Raw genomic sequence first — 13,458 nt, 5'->3', positions numbered from 1 at the left:
ACCCATGACACGAATTTTTCTTTTCTGGGAGCTGACAAAACTCCTTGTGAAATTTATCCTTACTATCAACACTTGAAACCATGCCCTGTGAAAGGACAAGAGAGCAGATGAATCGATGAATTTATCAAGCTCGGCGATATAAATCGAAATCTTCTTAATATACTCAACATCATTGATTATAATTTCATTTACGCAATTGTCACACCTCCATGGGTATATTCTGTTAATCACTTCGGTAAATAGATTTCGCAGAACTTTTGGATATACCCAACGTGACTCCTAATGCACTGTGTCCTGCTGATGAAATCATAAGCACCACATGTTTCCCCTCCATCAGAATTATCCTTTGCCATTTTTAGACATACTGAATTTCTTGAGAAGGTTCAGTTGTCCGAAATGAATTTCTAGATTCGCGGATTTTTTATCCGTGTGACATGTGGAAAATAAGCATGGAAAGTCTCTGGAAAGAAGTGCACTTTCCACCTGGGCACTCGAAGATATTTTACTTAAAGGTCACTGCAGATATTTGCATTGGCAACTTCAGCACAGGAATCACACACAAAGGATAACGAAAAGCTCCAAGCTCTTGAGCTACAGACCAGCCATGGAGTCCTGCACAGTCCTCCCGTTTTCTCGGAGCCTCTCCCTGCTATCTCGGAGACACGACAGAGACGAAGCCTGTCCCTGTCCGGCTTCATTGCGCGTCAAGCGCCGGAGCTCTCAGCCCACTCGCATCCATTGCCAGAAGATGTACGTCCCCGGTAAGACGTTTCACATGCTCTCTCTATCTTTCTGCCCATCTCTCTCTCTCTCTCTCTCGGTCGATCGATATTTGATATATTTGCATTGCAGGGTTCGGAGAAGGATCGCCGGAGAGGAAAGCTGCGAACCACCTGCACAAGTTCTTCACTCATATTGCCGTCCGGATCGTCAGCGCACAGCTGCAGGTTCTTTGCTTTTTATTTGCTTTACCAGCTCGAGGCATGAGAATTTTGACCGGTGCTGGATAGGCTACTCAGTGAACTATGCCTGTTTATCGAATCGACCCTAATTTTTTGATGGATTAATGATGGTGTCGGACCAGTTCTAGGGTCGTAACAGCTACGAGTGTGTGTGCATGTTTGTGTCTGCTTGACCTCAGTGAGGATAATGCATCGATGAAGGTTGCCTGGATCTATCCAAGCTGATGTTTTTAAGGCAATTATGAGCTTTCAAGAGCTATAAAACTATCGGAACTGCTGATCTCTTTGTTTTCTCTGTTAAGCATACGTGCTAGGGTGTGCACTGTAAACAAAATCGGTCGTCATCACTGTCTTATTACGCAAAATATATGGCGACACTGATGAACATAGCCAATACACAGCACTGTTTCAATTTTACGATGTGCCCATGTACATTTGGGGCAGTTTTATCTTTTACTGGTGATTTCCCAGTGCAGAGCTATAACCGGGAAGCGTACGACGAGCTGACGGAGTTTTTGAGCCGACACTCTATGAACGACGGGGACAAATTCTGCGCCGACTTGATGAGGGAATCCCCGAGGCACCAGATCTTAGGTTAGTTTCTTCCTTATCCCTCTGGACTAATCCATTGAGGAAATTCATCTTCTCGCCAATGATACTTAAACTCTAGGAAACCGATGATTCCAACATCAAATGTAATATGTGCCTGTGTTTTGTTCTGTCCTGCTTATGATATTGAACTTGACTTGAGCTTTGGTTCTGGTGAACGATGGTCCTGTCTTCCGAACTGCGAAGCTTTGCGCATTTTAGAGGTAAGTCGATCCGCTTCTCTCTCTTCCTTCCTTTCCCTTTTCTACTTCGTTGTTTACAGCATCTACTTATGCAATCGGCTTACACAATGTTCCAGGTTCGATCGGCATATTGCAAGCAAGATTTCGAGTGGGATAACCTGAAACGACTAGCTTCCAAGGTAAAGGCGACTTTCTTCTTATGTACAGCTTTCCCATTTCGGAGGCTCATCGAATTCGATGATTCATGGGAGTGATGATTTTTCAATCTGCAGTTGATGGGTGAAGCTAACACAACGCTCATGAGGGAGTACGTGCTGGAAACCAGTCATGTGGAAACTGAGAGCGGGAAGTGATCAGTTTTCTGGTCCATTTCACCATGTGCTTTCGGGCCATACACACGGATCTGTTCTGTCACCATTGTACAATACTGTATAGCGATTTTCAACTACCGCATAGAAGGAGATCATTAGATGAAGATTCCCATGTAAAGAACTTTCCTTTCTCCTATGATGGGGTCCAACAGAGCTTATATTATGAAGAGATATCGATACCGCCATTTCTCTACATATTTTGTCGAAAGTGAGCTACTTCTGCTTCCAAGAAACTAAATTGAATTAGTGCCTCAAGAGTTATTGGTGTCTTCGTCGAAGAAACCGGTCAGTCCTTCTTAAAATTGAAAGACTTGGAGGTTACTATTTTATCAAACCCCACAGTTGTGACATCTTTGAAAATGGTACTTGTTAAGTACCTCAAGCTTCTTTGGATCTAACAACACATCTGATACCTAACAAAGCAATATGAAATCCAGGAAGGGTAGCCTCAGGCTCGTCGCTCATCTCCTGAGAGAATACCTATGCACTATGTTCCGTTTCATTGAGTTGGAAGTTAGAGTTGGGGCGGGATCGACAACGTGTGAACTACAATGTACTATCATCAGTAGAAACTAGAAGTTCCTGTCTCAATTTGAAAAGGATATGCTTCTACTTGGAAGAACCATACAAAGAAATGAAAGAGTACAATCTGTCGACAAATTGACATTGCTTTCTCAAAAGTAACAAGGCTACTTGCAAGAAGATTCTTCCCAATGTTGGATATTCCCAGATCTTTTTCAATCTCTTTATAACGACATTCCTTTTTTAGAAGGAAACATTTTCTCGAAATTTTCCAGTGCTCCCGAAGAACGTCATTTTGTCCACTGTAGTCAATTTAACTGGATAAGGTATTGTCTTCTCGTATGCAATTAATATGATGTATGGACTTCTCTTGTCCAATTGCTAGTGTCTCAAGAACAGACAGGACATTCATGAGATAATGAACATGAGGTCATTTCCAAAACCTCCATTAAAGATTTTAGTGCAATGAGAAATACTATAGAACACCTTGATTACTGTATTGCTTCCGGAGTTAAATGTTGCCACCATTGCCGTGAGTTGACTGTGATGAGCAATGCCCCTGCATAACTAAGCTCGCTCATGTTTTCCTTTGAATGCGCAAAAACAACTGCGTTCTCATTGAAGAATACTTGGGCTACTATGCAACCTTCCCAGCTGCATTATTTATGCCTCTACTCCCTATAGACAAAAGTAGATCCACAAAATTAGTAGGCAGGGAAGAGGAAAGCTTAATAGTGCCAATCTCGAGCTCTCAGTGCTGATAAATGCATAGAGTCATGATTGTCCAAGGAAAAAGAATACTACCTTTACATATTGAAGGATGTCATCTGAGGAATGTATTTGCCCTGTACTGAAATATGACTGAGCATATTCCTCAATGTTCTCCAGCCTGCAGTGGATAACTTCACATCATCTTCTCAAAATGAAGACCAAATAAAAAGAACTGAACTCAACACATGACAACAAGTTGATATAAGCAAGCATGACCCTTTTTGATGTGTTTCACACTTCACCCTGTTTCATCTGGACTGAGGAGAGCAATTGTGTTGAGTCAAGCCAACATGGTGGCAGGCTCCAAGCTTGACTCGACTCATGATCTAGAAGCTCAAAAGCTCAACCTGAGCTCAATCCTCAACTTGAGCTCAATCGAGTACTTTTTTTCATGCTTTATCTCAACATAGTCAAGCATGACTTAGCTTGACTCGATTTTAAGTATATAAAACTTAAAATACTTTATTTTCCTGAGGTCAGTCATACTCAACTTGGCTCGGAATACTAGCACCCACACTTTTTATTTGTGCTTAATTATATTAACGGGTGAAATAATAATTACATAGTAAAATCAATGAGATACTCAATGAGGCTTGTGATCCAATTAAGTCAGGTATCTTTAAGCTTAAATTCGGCTCAACAAGCTATTTGAGCTACTCGAACTTGACTTGAGCTCGAAAAAAAGAAAGGAGCCAATCTTGAATAGGTGAAAAAGTCAAGCACAAGTAGCTCACAAGAAGCTTGAGTTGCTTGCACCCTTAGCAAAGGCAAAATCTGGAGGGAAGCCTGGTTTTATTATTCAGGTGCCAAGACAATGTCTCAGCTATGCTTCCTCATCCTTGAACTGCGTATGACACAAAAACTTTCAGGGACATTGGTTTGAGATAATTACCTATACACGTAGTTTACCATGATGCCAGCACTCTGATGCTGTCCTTTCTCCGACCGATCTGCCATCCAATTTATTCTTTCAACCATCTGCTCCCAATCGAGGAAAAAATTAGGAAAGAGCAAGTTAATAGAAAATTTTGCATGTTTATACTTCTAGATAATTTAGAAGTTTTAACTTTTGTTACAAAAGATTTAAGTTTGAACAGTTTACCGCTCCATTTTGCAAGTGAAAATTGGCCACTGAGTCTAATGCTTTGCCTCTCTTTTTCTCTTGCAAAAGGTACCTGCAGTCATTTGACCAAGTTTCATAAATTTTGTAGGCAAATGCCACTATTATCTGCACAGCAAATGAAATTGAATGGCAAATAATAACACTTCACCCAACACCAGAACTTGACTCCTTGTTACATTCTGCAAATCACTATTGTTCGGCAATACTTGTGATCTTGTTTTCCACAATATTTTGATTTTACTAACACAATATTTTGTTTTCCACAATATTTTGTTTGGAGAGAAAAAAATTTACCTGGCACAGAGCCGCATCAGAGGAGGCTTCAATACTGAAAGCAATTCAGGTGAGTTGGTCCATGTGTAGTCATTCGTGGTCAGCAAATTAAACATTACTTCCATGCCATTTGTCATTGCTTTGTATTCCCTGCAACCCAACCCAAAGAGTTGACCTTGTGATGCACAACAATTTATATGAACATAGAAGAGAAACAGACCAAGAACAGCTATTTATTCTGAAAAGGACATTACCAATCATAATTCAGCAAAAAGATCTCAGATAAGCAACTAAAATGCTCACAAAACAACAAAGAAAACACTTAAATAACTTATATCAGGAACAGACCAAAACTAGCAACAACTATATCCATGAGAAAAAGAGATTTCTGTAGATCATACAACCCTCCCAAACATTAGTCCTTTACAATCCTTTACAACTAGCGCAGAGCTACAGTCGACTAATTAACTAAATATTGGCAATCAGGAGGCAGATAGTCACTTAACCATGGAGGAACTCCAAGGTTTAAATCTTCCTATTTTCTACTGTTGCATAACATGTCAAGTACTAAGTAAACGATGAATCGAAATCTTAATTAAAAAAAAAAAAATTGATACTGCATCCTCAATCAATACCTGCTTAACCGCATGGACAATTGGTCCATCTTCTAGTCTAAAATCTCAAGTTCTGGGTCAATTTACCATTGTATAAAATGGTACTTATGGGACATAAATCATGAGATAAGCTCCTCAAAGCTGTTTTAAACATTAACAATCTATACTGAGGACCAACCCATGTGTTTGATCCATAAGATCCATAATACAAGAAAAATTGATGGATCAATTCCACACATCGCACTTCCAAACACTACTTAAGGTAACTAGATGATGACAGAGACATGATGTTTCATCATCAATGCAAAATGATCAGAGGAAGCTCAAGAAGATTACACTCAAAGTTTCATGAACTGGGAATTGAGTGCACCAAAAGCTTATGACATGATAAAGGAATAGGCTTACTCAGACAAGTTCAAGAGTGCCCTTTCCTCTTCCGGTTCAAGTATATTTTCCCAGAATGATGAGCCAGATTGATCAGATGATGTATCTGTGGCATCATCTGTTTCAGCCAGCTTTAACTGAGATGCCAACTTAGAGAGTAGCCACTGCATGTAGCCTGGGATTGGGCTGAGAGTAGCAAATGTCTACATGGGAAAAGTGATAAGCCTCACAAGGTAGTTCAAGAACATTTTGGGGGAAAAATCATAAAATTGAGCATCAAAGAGAGACAAAAGCTTTCAAGAAATTAAAGTTCTAAATGAATGGTTAAGAATCATAATCTTTCTTTTTTGCTATTTTGAGGTTCATTAACAGTGGCACTATTCAGAGGAAATATAGAGAATGTAATATTTATTTATCTGATATGGACTGTAAGAAATTAGCTTAAAACTGCCTTCTGCAGGAATGTTTTTTATTTGCCGGTCCATTGAAGATAAGAAACAACTGAAGTTGGCTACTCTTGACTGTCTAAATTAGAAAGTAAAAGAATTACTCTTGATTATGGAATGAAGATGGTTTCTAAGCTTGTATCAAAGCACATCGAAACCCCCATGCCATGATCTCTAATGCTATCTCATAAATAAATTCAGATGTGGCTCAAGTTCACCTAATTCAGTCTACTAACAAGCAACTCTACTCATGGCATTATACCCACTTCTTGAACTGTTGTACCAATCATGAGTAAGAGATTCCCATCCAATCTGTGAAGGACCTTCATTAACTTCATTTTGTAGTTTCTAACTATTACAATGAGATTTTGTGGGATTATTGCCAATTGCTCTGAGGAGTTTAAGCTGTTGAAGGTGTGGTTTAGTGTTTAAATTTTCTATCACTCCTCCTCACACTTAGTGTGGTCTTTTTGACAAGTACTAAGCATGGAAATATTTCTCACAATTACAGACTAAGGTGAATTGGTAAATAACTTCTCACACAAAAGGTTGTAAAAGCCAGAGAGTTATGGAGGCGAAACAAACCAAGCAATTTCTTCATTTTGTCAGTATTGGGGCCCAAAAAAAAAATTGATAGCAATTCTAATTTAAAAAATTACAGGTGAAGTATTCATGGAATTAATCGAGTGAACATTTCATCTCTAAACTAGTTAAACCCAAGTTAAAGAGTCTGCAAATGGGTAAGCTAGCTTAACATATAACAAAACTAGCTAACAAGTTATTCAACTTCTCAGTCTTACATATAAAAGAATAAGCAAACATTCTCTCATTAAAAACATGTATCCAAGTTCTAGCTGATACTGGAAATACTCACAGAAATTTGAGGCATTTCTCGTTTCACCAATGTGATGACCCGTTTAATAAGAAACTTTCCAAGGTTGATCCCTGCCAAACCAGGCTGCAACATTTCCAAGTACACATACTATTAGTCATGTAAAACATCTTTTGATTTCAGCCATAAAAACAGTAGATGCTAGTATAGTCATTGAAACACCATTGGTGTATTTCATCATATGCATGACTCACATCTGCTTGGCCAATCCCCAGCACCAACAATTATACAAATGCTTTGGTCAAACTTATCTATTTCCAAACTTTTATCGTTTTATTAGCGCAAACTTGAAGCATGGTAGTTTACAGATTAACTGAAAAGCCATAACTCCCCCTAGCAGGTTCCAATTGCTAAATTCAGGCATCCAGATAGATCCAGATTGCATGCTACAAAGGACAGTATTGAGCTAAACGTGATCCAAAACTTGTAAACAATCCACTAAATCCTGTTGATAGATATGGATATTGACAATCACGTGCTTTGTGATTTCTATATTTCATATAAGCGAAAACTAAGAAGCCAACCTGAGTTGATGATATAGAGTAAAACAATGCGCATGTTGCTTCATGTTCAAGTATGGGAGGATCATCCCATAAAACCTCCTGTCATCCAATCAAAGAGTTAAATATAGAGATCTCTAAAAATAAGAAAATTCATATGATGTAAGACATGCCTGTATTGTCTGAGCCACAGTTTTCAAGAGTGCAACTTCAATGAATATGAGAGGTTCTCCTGCACAAGATCACATGCAGAAGCAATGACTTCAATATAGTAGAGAATTTGAGAGAGAGAGAGAGAGGAGGAGGAGGAGGAGGACAGATTCTCGATGAGATCACTCCAGTGTTCCTCACATCCAGAAACTCAAATTTCATGCATTTGTGGAAGTTATATCATTTGAAGGTTGGAGATCATCAAAATGTAAGTAAGTGACGCTAAAATGCTTGGGAACAGAATGGGGCTCAAGGGAAATATGAATTGCAACCAACCAATTAAGAAACCGAGCCACCCAAATAAATAAAATATCATTTGATGGTTGAATTGACAATCTTTGACTGTTCTAACACACACCAGTAAAACATGCCGTGAAGAGAGCTGCATTTAATTACATTGAAATGTAGTCCAGCAATGCAAAACTTCATATTCTATACTGCTGGTTGGACATACTTAACAAGGGGATACCATAAAAGCACTAGCAAAGTAAATTCCAACTTATGAAATCATATATACTGTTCAGTGCTAGCTATAACTCTGTAACAGCAAGGAATATGAGAAAAAACACACAACTGGCAAATAAGTGCATTAAAAAGGATAAGCATTGATAGGCAGCATCAAATGTTGAAGATCTAACCAGGTATTGCTGGATGTAAATATCCAAAACAACGACGTCCCACGCCTAACCGTCTCTTGAGATCTAGAAGATTGCTGATAGGATGCACAGCCTGCAGTGAAAAGGGGAAAAAAACTAGCAAGGGCTCTTAACTGTCACACTCCAGAGGTAGGAAGAATAAGAGAACAAACCTCGTAGGCCACGATCTTTTCTAGCAAAGAAGCAGGATAATCCCATGTGATTTGATGAAGCTCCAAAGTAGCAGGACTAAGCCACGTGCCAAGCTTCTCCTTCAAATAGGAATCCAGTGCTCGCAGGGATGGTATATTTTCCTCTCTGTTTTTATGAAGATTATATCAATCAAAATCAGATCTCCTAATTATGGCCGGAACACTTGCCCTTTTTATGTAAATGTCTGAACTTCAGGATTAATCAGAAATTAGAAAATTTAAATAGTAAAAATGTTATTGTACTGCTCAATGCAGTATGAACATGCATAAAACAAGGTGAAAAAATTGACTTCACCAAAAAGTTAGAAGCTGTCCAGGCCATACATAACCAAATCATTTATATGATATGAACCATAACCTTACGCGAGAATTGACAAGATATCAGCTCGAAGGATGGACAAGAACTTCAACCCTCCAGGATGCGTGTTCAATCTCTCAAAAAGAACTTCATATGCTGGCTTAAGAGCATGTCTCAAATTTCTCTCTATACGATAGAAAGCAGAAAGCGAGCTTTCCTCGACAACATTACCCTCTTCAGCTGGATCAGCTAAAATGTCAAAGTTCGAAAACATCACTAATTTTTCAACAAGAGCACATACAAGAATGATGATTACTGATAGACGCATGTAAAACCAAATTGCTAACCTTTTGGAAGCTCAAGTCCAAGATACTGCTTTATCAATTCCCTCACTTGTGCTCTATTAAGATCGTACTCTTTGGCAAGTGAAAGCAGCAATGCCTTACGGCTTTCTCCAGAGAGGCTAAAATAACCCTACATTTTTCATATTTGACACTGTGAGAACCCGATAAGTATAACTGTCTATTGACTCACAAATTTGATTAACAATCAGTCAAACCACTCATCCCACCTCTGTGAAATCATTGAGCACATCATCCAAAACCTCCGTTTTGTTCATCGATATTGCCGAGTGCATTGACTCCTTCACAAGCTCAAACGGCCTGCCCATCAAATTCACAACACCATATGTTTTCATCCCAGGTTAAAGAACTCAACAACAACCAAAAACTATACCTTGGGGTCCAAAAAGGTAGACTCAAAACCATTTCTTTGTTTTCTTTAAAAGTAGAGAATCAAAAGAAAACCTTTTATTTCGGCATGAGAAGTTCGTTTGTTCATTTCCATTCTCTGAAGCAGGTTCCATGCCACTTCCACCAGATTGATTTGCTTGATTATCAGGCGCGACCCGGTTCACTTTCTCCTATTGGGTAATCGATTCAAAACAGAACAGCCTCATCATCTTCTCCAATCACCCGGAAACAAAAACAAAAGCAGAGAAAAAAAATTCAACTTTTCCCACAAAAGAGAGTCCCATGTCCAAAAATCAAGAAATGCAGCATCCTCAGAGGTCAACGCAACAACACTGAAACCGAAATCCAGACACGCTCCAAGAAACATCAAGAGAACTTGGGAAGTGATTACAGCGAGAGGGGAGAGAAGGATCTTGCTGGGATCGCTGGGCCTCATCCTGGCTCTCATCAAAATGGCCAATCCCTTCTTGTTCATGCCTTTTTCTGGGCGGTTCTTGATTCCCACTGCTGCTACACTAGCATGTGGAAAAGGTCATATCTTGAACGGTTTGCTTCCATAACGAGCAAAGAATCCGACTTTTTCGGACAGAGCTTCTGTCTGTTCACCCGTCGTCTGCGACAACCGCCATCCGGATCCTTCGGTGAAGGAACTCTCTCCCCCCCTTTCTTCGTGGCGAAGTTCTCCTTTTCTTGGAAATTTTGCATTTTACTCCCGAATTTTGGGAAGTGTTGGACTTCGCACCCTCGAATGGGAAGTGCGACTTTTCATACGTTTATTAGTGGAATCATACCCACGTTGAGTAATGACAATTGGTTTATTAAACTATTCATGATTTGTATTGCTATTTGGAGATATTGGAATCATACCCACTTTGAGCAATGACCACTAGTTTATTAAACTATTCATGGTTTGAATTGCTATTTAGAGGTATTGCGACTATCGAATTTGCTGTAGATTGCCTATTTTCCCTAAACCCAAATGTTTAATTTGTAAATTAGATCTACTTTTCATTAGCTTTGGAAAAAGATTGGATAAAATCATTATGGAAAAGAAGGTGAGTTGTCACATCAAATTACAAATATGCAAAGATGTACTATGGCTTGAGACAAAACTAATCTCAAATTCATGAAGAACGAATCCAATTGCCTAGCCAATTTCACCCTTTCTGAAGTTCACTCAATTGGAGATTAAGGTGTTGTTTGGAAACGTTTATGTTCCTTGGTTTTTCTATTCTTTTGCTCCCCCGAATAGAAAAAGAACAGATTTCGTTTGATAATATTAATTAATTTTTTTATTTCTCAAAATAAAAAAAGTGGCCGAAATAAATTTGGTACAAACATAAGAAATAAAACAAAAAGTAACTTTTTGGGCACATGATAAAATTTTTGCTTTCGATTTCTCTCGTTTCCTGTTCCCCAAAACAGGTTTGGACATAAACCGTTTGTATAACGCATTTAATTTATCTATTTCAAACAGATTTTTATTCCAAGAAATAAAGAAATTGAAGAAATCATGTTGAAATTTTTAACTTCCGGTTTTGAAATAGAAATCGAAACCGAAATCAAACTATATAAAAGAACCTTGCGCTTTCTTGCTAACTTAATTCACTCATAACCACAACTTCACAAATTATTGCTAATTTTCTTTTTCTTATTTTGCTCGTGTTTTTTTTTTCTTTTTTTGCATTTTTTGTGATAACTTTCTCTTTAAGATGAAAGACAATTGAATGGGTCCCAATTTTAAAAAAACGACCAAAGTTCTTAAATGCTTACTTAAAAACAATGGGACTCTTTCCTCCTAGAAAAGGCAAGTGCATGGCCAGTTGAAGAAAAAGTTCTTACATAATAGGTGAATAAAAAACGTGCCTAGAAATTTAACCTTATTTTTTTACGGATTCAAAATTCTTGCAAAATCAAAATAATTAGATTGTTGCACAATCTTGAATTTTAATTTGAAGGCAAGAGATTTGAGAAAATCTCTCTCTTTGCTATGCAAGGGCCATTAAAGGTTCATTGAGCAACAATAAAAAAATTAGGAATGAGCAACTGGACTGATTCAATTCGAGAATCAAAATAAACCGACATTCCGATTGGTTTCTAACCATAAATATTACTTTAAAGTAAAATTCTCATATCATTAATTTTATTTTGTTGATAATCTTGTATAATACTAGTTTTTGATAAAATGACAAGGTTGTATAAGCGCCATTGATGGTACTGTTTTCATGCTTTCGCAAAGTACTTATCCGAATCTACACATGATAAGCTTGCAAACGATACATTGACCGAGGAGGGAAACCAAATAAATACGCTTAGGAAAACAATTGCTAACAAAATGGCAAGGGATAATAATATGCCAAAAATTCCATGAAATTGTATTTTCAATTTTTGTAATGTATTAGTATTATTTCGACTATTATTTTGTATTTGAGGATTTCCTATGTTGTTATCTAATCAATTTTTATTCCTAGAAATAGAAATTTTGTTCTTTATCAAACAGTTATTTTTGAAATGAAAATTTTGAGTCATTATCAAATGGATTTCTTTCTCAAAACTTGTCCTGGAATAGAAATTAAGAAATTGATTTCGGCCAAAAATCAATTTTTGTTTCAGAAATTTTGTCATTCACAACCTTTGTTCCCAAGAATAATTTCTAGAAATAAATTATTTTTTTAACAAGAATAATTTCTAGAAATAAATTATTTTTTTATTTTCTTCTTCTTTACTACCCCCTCACCCCTCGCTATTGCCCCCTTGCTATCCAGCCATAGTTGTCGGTCGGCCGCCACTTGCCTACTGCTGATTGATCACCTACTATTGCTCGTTGGCTAACTACCAACCAACCATCGGTCAACTATTGTCGCCTACTGCCACCGCTGGCTGACCACCCTCGCCACCGTTGCCGCTCTCCATCACCTCGCAAACCGACCCGTCGACCGTCGTCCGTCAATTTATCACAAGCCGAGCTAACCTGGGTGATCGGCCGTTGGCCAATAAACAACATCGTGATGGGTCGGCAAGGAAGAATAAGAATAAGAAAAAGAAAAAAAATCATAAAAAATTAAAAGAAATGGAAATTTTGTGGATCGTACCAAACATATTTTTATTTTTTTCTATTCCAATAATATAAATTTTGTATAATTACTAAACACGTTCTTTATTCGGAATTTATTCTAAGGAATAGAAATAGAAAATATTATTTCTTAAAAGAAATTATTTTCCAGAATAAAAATGTTACCATATGAATCCTTAAAGTCAAGAAAAGATCAACGTTGACATCTCAATTTTTCATGATTTCGAATATTCTTATAAAATTCATTACCCATCATGGAACCATAAGAAAACAAACCATTTTCGCTCGTCCTCCAGCCAAATGGTGGTAAAATGCTTGCTTGCCTTTACATTCTTAGTTATCGAATCGCATCCACGGCATGTGCCATCATAGTACCATCGCATTATCATCACATTAGTTAACATGATATTTATTTGGTATATATTCACTTAAGTGTCAAGCAATCTATTGAAAATTATAACAATCAAATAAGGACTTTTATTAAGAAATTACAATACTCAAGTCAATATTTTTCGCAAACAATGAAACTCAAATAGTAAAATAATAAGCAATAAAAAATTTGTCACGCTTAAGGGTCTCGCATGGTAACATTTATGTTTCTTAGGTTTTTCATTCTTTTGTTTTTCAAA

The 13,458-nt window shown here is 37.6% G+C and overlaps 2 protein-coding genes across 5 annotated transcripts; one reads left to right on the top strand and one right to left on the bottom strand.

The window, feature by feature from the left end:
• The first annotated feature begins 544 nt into the window (after nt 1-544).
• Nucleotides 545-2,317, top strand: LOC104445680 (chaperonin-like RBCX protein 1, chloroplastic). The gene is made up of 6 exons (XM_010059591.2): nt 545-761; nt 853-947; nt 1,439-1,556; nt 1,758-1,774; nt 1,870-1,932; nt 2,026-2,317. Exons 1-6 carry the CDS (start codon nt 605-607, stop codon nt 2,104-2,106), a joined length of 531 nt encoding a protein of 176 aa, XP_010057893.2. The 5' UTR covers nt 545-604; the 3' UTR covers nt 2,107-2,317.
• Nucleotides 2,318-2,763: 446 nt separating this feature from the next.
• LOC104445681 (malonyl-CoA decarboxylase, mitochondrial) lies at nt 2,764-10,488 on the bottom strand. Of its 4 annotated transcripts, none has more exons than XM_039305514.1 (16): nt 10,148-10,487; nt 9,811-9,923; nt 9,576-9,666; nt 9,352-9,478; nt 9,070-9,253; nt 8,668-8,812; nt 8,498-8,588; nt 7,823-7,881; nt 7,674-7,751; nt 7,132-7,215; nt 5,833-6,014; nt 4,835-4,963; nt 4,520-4,592; nt 4,310-4,395; nt 3,451-3,535; nt 2,764-3,324 (listed from the first exon to the last, which is right to left on the bottom strand). In XM_039305514.1, the coding sequence occupies exons 1-16, from the start codon at nt 10,229-10,231 to the stop codon at nt 3,310-3,312; spliced, it is 1,626 nt and encodes a 541-aa protein (XP_039161448.1). In that variant the 5' UTR covers nt 10,232-10,487; the 3' UTR covers nt 2,764-3,309. The 4 variants fall into 4 exon arrangements, with proteins under 4 accessions (XP_039161448.1, XP_010057894.2, XP_010057897.2 ...); XM_010059592.3 differs by having other exon boundaries at nt 9,811-9,926; nt 10,148-10,486; XM_010059595.3 differs by having other exon boundaries at nt 9,811-9,965; nt 10,148-10,485.
• Nucleotides 10,489-13,458: the final 2,970 nt, after the last annotated feature.

This window comes from Eucalyptus grandis, chromosome 11 (genome assembly GCF_016545825.1).
Source record: "Eucalyptus grandis isolate ANBG69807.140 chromosome 11, ASM1654582v1, whole genome shotgun sequence".
NCBI classification, from domain to species: Eukaryota; Viridiplantae; Streptophyta; class Magnoliopsida; order Myrtales; family Myrtaceae; genus Eucalyptus; species Eucalyptus grandis.
This window is presented reverse-complemented; position numbering and strand designations above follow the sequence as displayed.

Bases quoted from the DNA above. Each gene is read 5' to 3' on its own strand.
- LOC104445680 (XM_010059591.2), top strand. From the start codon at position 605: ATGGAGTCCTGCACAGTCCTCCCGTTTTCTCGGAGCCTCTCCCTGCTA. The intron at 948-1,438 runs GTTCTTTGCTTT...TTCCCAGTGCAG, and splicing joins TCGTCAGCGCACAGCTGCAG to AGCTATAACCGGGAAGCGTA. The intron at 1,933-2,025 runs GTAAAGGCGACT...TTCAATCTGCAG, and splicing joins TGAAACGACTAGCTTCCAAG to TTGATGGGTGAAGCTAACAC.
- LOC104445681 (XM_010059592.3), bottom strand. From the start codon at position 10,231: ATGAACAAGAAGGGATTGGCCATTTTGATGAGAGCCAGGATGAGGCCC. The intron at 9,927-10,147 runs GTAATCACTTCC...ATTACCCAATAG, and splicing joins TCCTTCTCTCCCCTCTCGCT to GAGAAAGTGAACCGGGTCGC. The intron at 4,396-4,519 runs GTAAACTGTTCA...GATTGGGAGCAG, and splicing joins TTCACTTGCAAAATGGAGCG to ATGGTTGAAAGAATAAATTG.